Consider the following 13,285-nt stretch of genomic DNA (forward strand, 5'->3'; position numbering starts at 1 on the left):
GACTCCTCACCCTCTCCCTTAAAACCCTCATCCTTTCGTCTTTCTCTCTCCTTCCTTATTTCCTGATGAAGCAACCGTTGGTTGTGAAAGCTTGAATTTTGTGTGTATGTTTGTGTTTGTTTGTTTGTGTATCTATCAACCTTCCAGTGCTTTCGTTTGGTAAGTAACATCATCCCATATACACATCTGTCCTTTTTTTCCCCTAAGGGAAGTCTTTCCGCTCCCGGGATTGGAATGACTCCTTACCCTCCCCCTTAAAACCCACATCCTTTCGTCTTTCCCTCTCCTTCCTGAAGAAGCAACCATCGGTTGCGAAAGCTAGCAATTCTGTGTGTGTGTTTGTGTGTTTTGTTAATGTGCCTGTCTGCCGGCGCTTTCCCGCTTGGTAAGTCTTGGAATCTTTGTTTTTAATATATTTTTCCCATGTGGAAGTTTCTTTCTATTTTTTATATATATATATAATCTGAACTTTTCTCTTGTACTGAAACTGAAACCTACATGAAGTGATGCACTTCACCAGTTGGGAAGACAGCAGCGTCATGTGACAGGGGAAGCAAGTGCAAAAGGGATGGGGCTAACTGTCCACACTTTGGAGCAGATCTATATACTACACACTGTATCTCATGTATAAATAATATTAGAAAAGATTTGAGTTTGTGTTACCTTACAGAGAGAATGTGAAAACATTTACTATTGTATAACAATGTTTTCAATTAATTCACAGGATTGTGGGGTGAAGAACCTCATATAGGCAAGCTAAACAACCTTTCACATTTTGACGCAGAATTCTTTAATCTTCCCCCTGCAATAGCTGATAAAATGGATCCGCAAGCTCGCATAATGACTGAAGTTGTGTGTGAAGCTATAATTGATGCTGGTACGTAACTAACTGAACTATAAATAACATAATAATCAATAAATTAATCTTGTTCAAACATAGTCCATCTTTCCATCCAAATATTTTAACTCTATGTGTCATATAGACAAGCAAATGTAATTTTAATGGCCTTCTTTAGTAACACTTATTTTTGTGTCTGTAATCCTCGTATTACAGGTGTGAATCCTCTAACACTCCGAGGCTCTCGTACTGGTGTTTTTGTGGGACTGTGCTTTTGTGATTCTGAGTTTTACTGGTTTTCTGGTCTGCACTTGTTCAACAAAACAGGGGCATTACATTCTTTCAGAAGTCTTCTTGCAAATAGAATATCATACATCTTTGACTTCAAAGGTACGTATTTGTATATACTATAAATTAAGATTGAAAATAGCTTAACTTTTGCCATGGACTGGGGCTAGTGAACATTTTTTTATCTACTGCTCACTTCTGTATTCTATTACTAGTAACATTTTCTTTACGCAAAATGGTTTCACACAATGGTGCTTTATGAAGCAGGAACAAATTTTATGTCAAAATTTTATGAAAACGTAAAGAAAATGTATTTAAAATTGTTACTGCTTTCTGTACACCAAGAAAGCTGGAATGCCCAGTAGTGGACATTAGGAAGCAGGTTTACTACCACAGGCATAGACAGTCTCTCTCTCTCTCTCTCTCTCTCTCTCTCTCTCTCTCTCACACACACACACACACACACACACACACACTTCTGTTCAAAATGTCTCTGAGCACTATGGGACTTAACTTCTGTGGTCATCAGTCCCCTAGAACTTAGAACTACCTAAACCTAAGTAACCTAAGGACATCACACACATCCATGCCCGAGGCAGGACTCGAACCTGCGACCGTAGTGGTCGCATGGTTCCAGACTGTAGTGCCTAGAACTGCTCAGCCAACATTTAAGTACAGGCTGAATACACAATTCTGTAACCGCAGTTCTACAGCTTGACTAGAATGGCGGATTGTGTTGGGTCAAATGTGGGAGGGGAGAAAGGCAGCAGAAGTGGGAAGGAGGGTTGGAGAAGAGTGGCTGATGGTTCATGTGATGCAGCAGATGCAAAGGATAGGAATGCAATATGGGCTCCAGCACACTAGTGAGCTAGTGCAGTGCACAATGATGATGATTTGGAACAGTGGCCTGGGAGTGTGTGCCAGAATAGAGGAAGGAGAGACTGCACAAAACAGGGTGTGGGCACAGGATGAGTGAAGCTAGTGCCTTGGAACAGGGTGTAGGGATTATGGGGCTTGTGGAGATTGAAGCCTAGAAGATTAGACAAATGAAAGATGTGGCACAAGGACAGTTCCCATCTTTGTAGCTAATACAGAGATGACAGATCAAGATGGCAGGCATTGTGACGCAGTGAAACTGAACAGTCGTCACAGCAAAGTGACATGCCAAAGTTGTTGCCTTTGTTCCTAAATCATGCACATTCTTCCAGGGCTTACCCCTACTGTAACTTCCCTGTAGCATAGACTTTAACCAGTAAACAAGCAAGGATCTCTTGTGACATATTTCAAATAACCTAGGTTGTCCAGAATGATCTTTTCACTTTGCAGATGACTGTATGCTGATTTGAGGAGAGAGGTACTTGTGGAACTAACGCTGAGTTCCACACCAGCACAAAGTCTGCTGCAGGGTGAAAATCCAGTCTGGAAACAATACCCTAGGTTATGACTATGCTATTTCTCTGTAATATCCTTTCTTTCAGGCTTACTACTCCTAGAAGGCAGGTAGGAAAACTTCTATAAAGTTTGAGAAATAAGAGAGAGCTCCTGGTGGAACTAAAGTTTTGGGAGCGGCTTGTGAGTCAGGCATAGATAACTCAGTCTGTAGAGTATGTTTCCACAAAAATCAGAAGTTACAAGTTAGTGCCTTGAGCTGGTAACAGTTTTAATCTGCCAGGGAGTTTCAAAACTAGGTTGTAATTATGAAGCAAGACTCCATTTATACACAATATGTGATTCTTGATTACATACAGTTTTAAAATAATATTAACATAGTTGTGGATAAAATGAAATATGGTAATTATGAAGGCAGCCTGATGTGGTCTAGAAGAAATACGACCCATTAGTGCAATGTCTGCAGGTAGAAAGCCTGTAAGGGAGATTTGTTTCATGCTGAAGGGGAAGTAAGTTGTTGATGTGCTAGTATTGTTGAAGAGCTTAACACTGATAAAATGTTTTGGCAAGCATAGGAGAAGTGGACACTGTTATTCAAGAAAATGATCCAAAGAGCTGAAGAGGACCAAGTGAAATATATTGGAAAGTAGATGCCTCTGTTGTTGATGGATAAGGACAGATTGCCTTGATCCTGGGTACAGATATTAAGGTATCAAATGAAGAGGTGCCAGAAAGAATATTATAAGAGTACAAAAACTGTTTATACTGGACTGTGTCCATGGAGAAAACAAAGTACTATATGTAGTAAGTATTTGAAAATTGTTTACCAAGATCCCAGGCCAAAAATCAGTATCTGATTTGTGAGGTGATTCTACATCTGGAAATAAACCAAATAAGTCCCACAAACATGTGTCCAGTTTAAGACAAACATGAATTTTACTTACCAAAATGCTGTGTAAGTGCTGTGATAGTTAGAATAGTGGAGGGATTGGTGACTGGTTCACCCTACAAGAGGTGTTCAAAGAGTCCCTCACCCAACTCAGTGCACTTGTTAGCGCATTGGACGGTGTGTTGTGTTTTGCATATTTGTTTTGTCAATCTTTAATGCAGGCAAAAAAGTGCAAGTAGATCTTCTGTTAGGAAACATGCTTATGTTGTGGCTGTCATGCGATTTTGTAGGGGTACATGCCCTATCACCAGATCATCAGTCATACCACACCAAATATTTACTGAGGATCTAACTTGGAATCTTGTTTCCATAACATCATGTGGGTTCTCTATCACCCATGTATGAGAGTTGCGAGTGTTTGTGATCCCATTGGGTAAATGTTGCCTCATCTTTAAATAAACTTTATTGCATGATGTCTCTGTGTATGGCCAACCATTCAGAAGATTTTTGTCTGCTTAGGGTGAGTCATTTGATGCAGATGTTTCACAGGGTGCACATGGAATGGATATAAGCCCTCAGAATGTAACGTGTGCCATACTCAAGTTACAGGAGTATTGAGCTGACTGCTAATGCGCCATGTACTAGTGGTGAGACTCCAATGCACCATTGCAGTAGTGTCATCCCTTTTTCAGCTGACTAGACAGCCTCATGTTCTGATGGTACATGTACACAAAGTAGTGTCCTGAATTAATGTAATGTTTGAAAAACCCCTATATACTGTGGCGTACAGGTTCATCAATCAGGGAAACATCTCTGTTATTCTATTGCAGCTACAAGGGCACTGTCATTACAGTACCGATACACGGATAACACGTCTGTGTATTCTTCTGGGTGAACATATGCGAGATGGTGTTATTCGTGCACACAGTGGTTCAAATGGTTCTGACCACAATGGGACTTAACATCTGAGGTCATCAGTCCCCTAGAACTTAGAACTACTTAAATCTAAATAACCCAAGGACATCACACACATCCATGCTCGAGGCAGGATTCGAACCAGCAAGTGTAGCGGTCACGTGGTCCCAGACTGAAGCGCCTAGAACTGCTCGACCACACCAGCCAGCTGGACATAGTGGACTTGTTCAATTAAACAGCACCATAGCATGACATTCATATGACCTCCTGTCTGCTTGCTGATCCAGTCCACACTTACTCACTGGGTATGCTTGCAGCTGTTGCCTCAATGTGATGACACAGTGTTGCCATATGCTGGAGAACCATCACACCTGTTTTGGAATGGATCATTCATCTGCCCCACCATTATTCGGTCCATCATAGTGTCTACACAGAATTTTGGTAGGTAATATTCACATTTGCCTTCAGATCCACTCATGGATCTGTGTAGTCCTCTTACACTCCAACTATGTAAGGATCGAAAATCGAACACATGTTCATAGGACTTTTCTGGTTTTTTCAGATGTAAAATCACTTCACAAATCATGTGACATTACCTGCTGAATGCCCCACCCTTTTATAAACTGCAACTGACATGATATAAGTCACAATCATGTCAGCTAGTCTTGTTAAATGAATGATTTATTTGTATTTAATTTGAGAATAAGACACAAGGCTATGTAAATTAAAGTTGAGAATAAGACAGGGCTATGTAAATTAAAGTCATAAAGACATCAAGTGCAGTGTGGTCTGATTTGAAATTAGTGCTTTTCTCTATCACAGTGACAGCAAACTCCAGAAATGTTATTAATTAAAAGCTGTAACTGGAATCTTTTGAAAAAAAGAAGTAGACTGCAATCTGAATAATGAAATAGAACAGAAATGTATGTGATTACTTACACTATATTCTAATACACATTTATTTACAAATGTTTCACAATTGCAAACAGTCTTTCTGAATCTTATCTTTACCACTTAAAACAATCCCTCTTGTAATCCATCTGTTTTTAATATCTCACTTTATCCCATAGTCATTTCCATGTCCATAGGCCAGTTTCTGTCTGTTAACAATGCAGAATAAACATAAACATTTTTCGTTTCTGTAAAATGACAGAAAAATTAATTAATTGTATTCTTACATTGAAAAAACAAGAAACATCATTTATTAAGCACAATAACTCTACTGCTGACCATTTAAAAAAATTCAATGCTCCTGTTTAGGTTTTTTTCACCCACACACTGGTGTCTGTGTTCCTTCCTTCAAGTTAACATTATGCACAACAAATGGTCATGCCTTCATCTGTCACAGAGTGTCTCTTCATCTCTCCAATGCTTGTGGCATGGAAAAGAAATAAACCCACATTAACTACGACTCCCTCTTTACATACATAGTTTAAAACATTTTATTTAAATTACATTTCATTTGGGTGTGAAGAAAAACCCCCAGGGACACTACTTTGACATCACACTATCCTTGTGTACAAGGAGGTTTGCTTGCTCTGGGTCCGGAGGGCTATGCTGGAGGTAGTGTAGAATGAGCCTTGGATTAAAAATACCTAAGTAAACAACACTTCTTGTACCCCTGGAACGAATGATGGCTTTTCACAGCCTGAAGAAAAATCAAGGAACACAAGAAGATACACTAAACAAGAACAGAAGACTAGAACCCAACAAAAAGACAAAAACAAGTTGAGAGTAGGAACGTCAAATGTAATAACCTTGACAGGAAAGACTGAAGAGATTGTAGACATGATGGAGAGGAGAAAGATTCATATCCTTGGCTTGAGTGAGACTAAGTGGAAGGGAAAAAACTCTAAACTGCTGAAAGGTGGGTATAAATTATACTGGCTGGTCACAATAAAGAGGCAAAAAATAAAGTGGGCTTTGTGTGTCACAAAGACATTGACCCAGTTACAGGTATGAGCTTTGTAAGTGAAACAATAATTAGAGCAAGAGTGAACTTGGGAAAGAATGGTTTTACTATATTCCAAGTGTGCGCACCTCAGCAAGGGTGCACTGAGGGAGAAAAAAATGAAATTCCTTGAAGAACTGGAAGACCAAGTAAGAGAGGATACATTATGATAATTGGGGATCTGAATGCTCAGATCAGCACAGATAGAATTGGATATCAGGAGGTGAAGAGCCCTTTTGAATATGGAAGATGAAGTACTAAGGGTGAATAAATTCTAAATCTGTGCATAAGGAATCATCTTTTATTGAAGAATACATTTTTCAAGAAACAAGGTAGACATAAGATTACTAGATATGGCTGAGATGGCAAATCTAAGACAGTTATAGACTGCATATTAACAGACAAATAAATTGGAGGAAAAGTAAGGGACACTAAAGTCATACAAGTCAGTTCTCGGAGTTACTAGTAGCTGCTCTAAATTATAAGATGAAAAGTTTGAATGCTGTACAAAGATTGCCAAGAATTAAGGTGTGGCAGTTGAAAGAAGAAGAAAATAAGAAAAGTTTCCAAAATTTAGTAGCACAAGAATTGCCAAAAACAGAAAGGGGTAGTGTAGAGGAAGAATGGAACATATTTAAAACATCAATCGTTAACAGATTTATGCAGATATGTGGCAAGACAAAGAGTAAAGTGAAAGACAAAGAAAGTAGTTGATGGAACAACAGAGTGAAAGACGAAATTAAAAAACGTAATATGCCAATGTTTGAATAAAGAATAAGTTTGAATAAAGAAATCAGAACCAGGGGCTGGTGCCAATAGATGATCACAAGGTAACAACACTGGAGAAGGAATACTGACAAAAGAAACTCCAAGCAAAGAGAATTGTGAAAGAAGAAAAGTAGAAAAGTTGGGAAACATTCACCCAGAAACTAGAGCAGGATAGCAAAGGGAACCAAAAACTTCTATATGGGGATATTATCAAGGACATAGAAGGTACCAGAGAAGAAATGAAGAACTATTTTGAAATCTTACTGAATGAGGAAGGTGCACAAGAAAGTGAAACCAAAGTCATTGATTAGAGGAGGAGCAGGATCCAATCTCTTGATTAGAAACTGAGAATTCCCTGAAACAGATGAAAAGTGAGAGAGCGGCTGGAATAGATGACCTGACAGTGGTTATGATTAAAGCTGCAGGAATCCATGGAATACAATGGTTACACTTTGTGCTGGGGTTGATATTGAAAGTAAACAAAGTGCTGGATGAATAGAAAAAAGGAAGTATTATACCATTGTTCAAGAAAGGTAGTAGAAAGAAATGCACCAACTACCGAGGAATCACACTGTTCTCACACTGCCTTAAGATAATGGAAAAGGTTATAGAAAAAAGATCACGGCAAATTCTAGAACACCAATTAGAGGAACAACAGCTTCGATTCAGCACACTTCGCTGTAGAGTGTAAATTTCATTCTAGTAAATAGAATTGTTCCTAGAATGGAGCCTTATGGCGCACCATATTTAATATTCTGCTTTTACAAGCAGCATGACCTTATGTTATTTTTTTTCTTGTAGTTCAAGATCAACTATTTACTATCTTTTTTGTAAGTATGATTTTGTCAACTCATTGGCTGGTCAACATATTCCAGTGGAGAATGAAAGTTTATTCCTGCTAGAAATTAGGTCTTTGTTGTCTATCACTGTTAAAGTTTCATTTAAGAATGCAAATGAGCCAGTCCTTGTTGATTTAGATTTATGGTATCTATATTATGTTGCTAAGAAATAATTATTTTTTATGAATTCTGCTAATCTCTTATAAAATTATCTTGTAGTACTATACATCAGTTTTATCTCTTTTTAAATAAATCACACAAATCTAAAGTCTGTAAACTCAACTAAACACTTAGGGATTGCAATTATGAATAACTTAAATTGGAACAATCACGGAGATAATGTTGTGGGGAATGCAAACCAAAGATTGTGATTTACTGTCAGAACACTTAGAAAATGTAACAGATCTACCAAAGAGACTGCTTACACTAAACTTGTCCACCCCCTTCTGAAGTATTATTGCATGGTGTGGAATCTGCATGAGATAGAACTGATGGAGGACATCAAAGAAGTTCAAAGAAGGGTAGCTCATTTTTTATTATCATGAAATAGGAGAGAGAGTGCCTCAGATATGGTACATGATTTGGGGTGGCAGTCATTAAAAAAAGGACGTTTTGCTGCAGCAGGACCTTCTCATGAAGTTTCATTTACCAACATTCTCCGGAGACTGAAAATATATTGTTGGTTCCCACTTACATAGGAAGAAACTACCATCATAGTAAAAGAAGAGAAACCAAAGTTCGCATGGAAAGATTTAAGTGTTTGTTTTTCCCAGGTGCATTTCAAGTGTGGAACCATAAAGAAGTAGCTTAAATATGGTTTGATGAATCCTCTGCCAGGCACTTAATTGTGAATTGCAGAGTAATCATGTAGATGTATGAATTGCAGTCTAGCTTTGGCATGAGCACAAGCTCATGTAGAGGGTGTTGGATCTGGCATGTCTGCAATCACTTCCGTCCAACCTGGCTTTCCAATCATTTAATGGTGTTTAAGAAGACTGGGAAGTATACTAAAAGTGTTTAGCATTTCATTTTCAAGAAAGTGACACTGAGTACCCCAAGACTAATGGAGCGTTTTTTATTATCAGCAACTCGTATGTCTATTGGTCAAAAATTGGCCAATCAGCAAAATGACCCCAATTAGCAGAATGACAAGTGTTGCTCCTAACCACTATTAACTTGCTTTTAAGTGAACACTTTGTTACAACAAAGCTGAGGGTGACCACTCATTTAGAGCTCCTCTAACACTACAGAGCAATATCATTGATCTGCAGGGTCTGAGAGAAAACGCAATTTTATGTGTTCTTGTGGAAGGTAATACACAGAATCATTAATACATGACATGATGAGCACGTTAACAACAGACAGTTGAGTGAGAGCCCAAGCATTAAGGCAGTAGGATCCTTCTTTTGCTGAAGTTTTGCGTGTTCCTAGGGCTTTCGACATTTCACAAGCAGCCCAGGCTACCTATTCCACAGAATGTTATATATCAGAACTGTCATACTGATCAGCTAATGTGGTTTGACCCTGTGAAATTGCAAAATTGTTGCACAGTTCAGGTAGAAGTGGAGCAGCCTGCACTCAACCAGACAGGCATTAGACCCAGTGCCATCACAGTTTTGCAGTTCAGCTACTGAAATTTTTGTGAATTGACCAAGTGTTTTGACTTTTTTTTAATGCTGGACATTTTAGCCCACATTATAATGATCTGTGTCAACAGCATTTTGGCCACTGTCAAATAGCAGATGTTTAATTGAGCCATCAGAGGATGAGTGTGCCTATGCAAATAAATGACATCACAAATTCAAAGGTAGTACCACACCATCTTATGCTGTCAGCAATGACTCATGATACTCCAGTTTTATTTCTTTTTGATTCAGGTGTTCCAGTCTCAAAGTATCTCCGCCTCGGATCTCCACTAAGCTGTGGCCTTACACGTACCATGAAATCCTGGTACTAAGACAGATAGCTCTGGAATGAATGTGTAAGGAAGTTACCTGAAACCTTCCTTTCTTTGTAGTGGCAGAACCCTCTATGCAAAATCCTTTTCACCTTGATGCCTATACAGTATTTGGGTTTTATAACCAACATCCAGTGCAAGCAATACATAATGCTGTCCCATGTGCAGGAATGGATTCTTTGTCTTTCCAGTACACTCCCATGTTTAATCCAGGCCTGGGTAATGCTTCTGTTTTTATTTTTTATTTATTTTTTCCCTCCTGGCATTAATAGAGTTGACAGTGAGAAAATTTTTCAAAGCCCACCCAATACCTTTAGTGTTGCAGGATAAGGTTGAAGAAGAACTGGGTCATTTATAGGGGTTACAAGTGCTGCTCCAGTTTTCTTATAGCAAATGGGCATCACCTCTAGTCATCATTCACAATTCACATAGAGCATTATGTCTTTGTAGGGATTTCAAAAATATGTTAAACGATCAGTCGACTGTACTCCAGTCTGGTCACAAACATCACATATTCTATCAAAGGCAGGGCTACCTGTGAAGCCAGTCATGTGAACATCAAGCTAAGCTGCAGCCACCGTGCTGCTTTCTATAACCAAGAAGCTGGCATATGCATGTTGAGCTGACATACTTTGATTTATCAAAATATTAGTATTTCGATAAGAAAATGGACTGGTGCTGTAATCTCTGAGTGGCCACCAAAACTGTGGCCAAGAAACAACTGGACCATCCTGTTGCTGAGCACGCCATCCAACATGCCATTCTTAATTTAAATGACTGCTTCACAGCCTGTGCAATATGGATCCTTCCCACTAACACTAGATTTTCTGAATTGTACAGGTGGGAATTCTCCCTGCAAAATATTCTATTTCCTATAACCCTACTGGTCTCAACCTTTGTTAGTTATTGTCATCAACAATCTAGTCCCTTCCCTGTTCCCATTCCAGTACTACACAACCTTCTGTTCCACCAATGAACTCAGCCTTTATACTTCTCTCCTTTTCCGCTCACTACTCCTCTCTCCCCCACTTGCCGTCTAACCTCCCGACTGCACCAGCTACCCTACCCTCTCTCCACCTCATCCTTGCATGCTCCCCAACAGTAATTGACTGTCCCCCAATCCTACCCTGCTATCCCTCCCCCTCCCCTTTCCAGCCACCTCCTTACCCCCACCCAGCTGCCTCTCCCATCATGTACTGTTGCTGCTGCTCATAATCTGGCTTCAGCTGCCAGAGACTGTGGTCATGTGTGTGTGAGTTGCACATTTGTGTGTGTGTGTGTGTGTGTGTGTGTGTGTGTGTGTGTGTGTGTGTGTGTGTGCGCGCGTGTGTGTGTGTGTGTGTGTATTTGTGTATGTATGTGTGTAAGTCTGTTCTCTATTTTTGACAAAGGCCTTGTTGACCGAAAGCTTATTTTGTGACAGTCTTTTTTGGTGCCTATCTGTGACTTAGCATTTCTGCTATATGGTGAGTAGCAACTAACTTTTTCATAATATTGTTACAAATAGCATTGGCGTCACTCTATTGCACAGTTACTTGGATGGTTTGGAACAGCGTATTGTGTTCATCTTTAACATGCTTAGCATAAAACAAGAAATGATTCTCAGATAGAGAATGAGACAATTACAATTATATTTGGAATTCAGAAGTTCTGCATTTTCCTGTATGACAATGACTTACATCTGGTCACAGACCATAAAACATTTTTGTCCACATTTGGTCCTAGGTCAAAGTTGTCTGAATGAACATCCCAGAGATTACAACACTGGGCTGTTTACTTATTGAATTACTAATATTTTGATAAATGAAAGTATGTCAGCTCAGCATTCATATACCAGTGCACTATCAAGATTACCTATAAATGCAGATGAGGAATTGATAAAAAAGAAATTGTTTGCTTGTTTACTGATTCAAATCAACACAGTCAGTGGAAGAGCTTTCTTTCACTGCCAGCAGCCACACTCCAAGATCCACTATTGAGACATGTTTGCCGAATATGTGAACATCAGCTGGCCAGATGACCTTCCTTGAGCAACCTCAGTAGATTTTTTTTCTTTGTCATGATGCCTTGCCCTTCATCTTTTCAAAGGTGCCTGTTATTGAATGAGGATGTCAATCAGTATTGAGCAGTGATTCTGGATAGTTTGAGAATCTACCCTACTACTCATTGCAACTCGTGCTTCAGTCACCTTGGGGCATTTCCAGAATGATGAATCTTGCCCAAGAGTATGTGTATTGGCCATTTGTAGTCTAGGATGTTGCACTAGTGGCTCAAAAATGTCAGGGTTGTCAGTCTCAGAAACTGGTACCATCTCAGACTTACCAGTTAAGACCTATGCCTACCCAGTCGTGACATTGGGTGCATGAAGATTTTGTGGGGCCGTTATATGGGGCCATGTGGTTGATTTTGTGCCACATCTTCGTTTCACTCTGCATCTAACGGCATTGCATAACATTCTGTAAAAATATTTATGAAGCAGATGGAAAAAAATCTTAACATCCACTCCCACTGATTTTGCACCAATCTCCTTTTTATCCTCTTATAGGCAACATGATACAAGATCAAAATCTGCCACAGGTTCTGCAAGGATGCCACCATCATTCTTTTCTAGATTTGTTAAGGTGTCTATCATTGAAAGGAGAAGAGAAAGTTACACCTCTTGAGGTGGGTGCCCTGTCTGAGACACATTCTGGCATATGCCTATTTGTATATGCGGCTCCACATCTTCACAGTAAGGCCACCAGCTAGTCCTGGTGGTGACACCTAGGTGCATTCTTTAGCCCGCATCTCATGGTCGTGCGGTAGCGTTCTCGCTTCCCGCGCCCGGGTTCCCGGGTTTGATTCCCGGCGGGGTCAGGGATTTTCTCTGCCTCGTGATGGCTGGGTGTTGTGTTGTCCTTAGGTTAGTTAGGTTTAAGTAGTTCTAAGTTCTAGGGGACTGATGACCATAGATGTTAAGTCCCATAGTGCTCAGAGCCTGGTGCATTCTTTGCAAGCACTGGAACCAGCTTTATTAGTGCCATCTGGGGTAAGCTTTGCCACCAGGACTGCCAAGTTTGCGGGGGCACTCTACATTGCTTACTCCAAGGACAGACAAAAGCAGATGTAGGGTACAGTTCCAATACAACATCCCAAGTGGCGGACACCTCACATTCCAGGGTCTCCAGATGTTGAACACCTGTTGGGATCTGAACTCAGATGACACACAGGATGACTTCCGATCTGAGTCACACAGGAATCAGTCACAAACCAAAAGTCTGAAGTACTATCGTTTCTTGCATCTCTTGAACCAGACCCAGAACCAGCTCCTCTATCACTACCACCAGCATCTGGAGAAACACCCCAGCCTTCACAGCAGGCAGTGCCACACTCACCTTGTTCTCTACACTGACCATGGGGTGAGGAATCTCCTAATACCACTGGACGTTTAATTATGCAATGACAAGTGAGA

At 39.9% G+C, this 13,285-nt stretch overlaps 1 protein-coding gene across 1 annotated transcript in view; it reads left to right on the forward strand.

Annotated features, from left to right (window-relative positions):
• LOC126353900 (fatty acid synthase-like) overlaps window positions 1-13,285 on the forward strand; it is a 445,172-nt gene that overhangs the window by 106,688 nt on the left and 325,199 nt on the right. Inside the window, exons 3-4 of the mRNA XM_050003124.1 lie at window positions 725-877; window positions 1,055-1,228. Of these exons, the coding sequence (XP_049859081.1) occupies window positions 725-877; window positions 1,055-1,228 (327 nt within the window). The remainder of the gene's footprint in view (window positions 1-724; window positions 878-1,054; window positions 1,229-13,285) is intronic.

The sequence above is a fragment of the Schistocerca gregaria genome, chromosome 3, assembly GCF_023897955.1.
Source record: "Schistocerca gregaria isolate iqSchGreg1 chromosome 3, iqSchGreg1.2, whole genome shotgun sequence".
Classification (NCBI taxonomy): domain Eukaryota; kingdom Metazoa; phylum Arthropoda; class Insecta; order Orthoptera; family Acrididae; genus Schistocerca; species Schistocerca gregaria.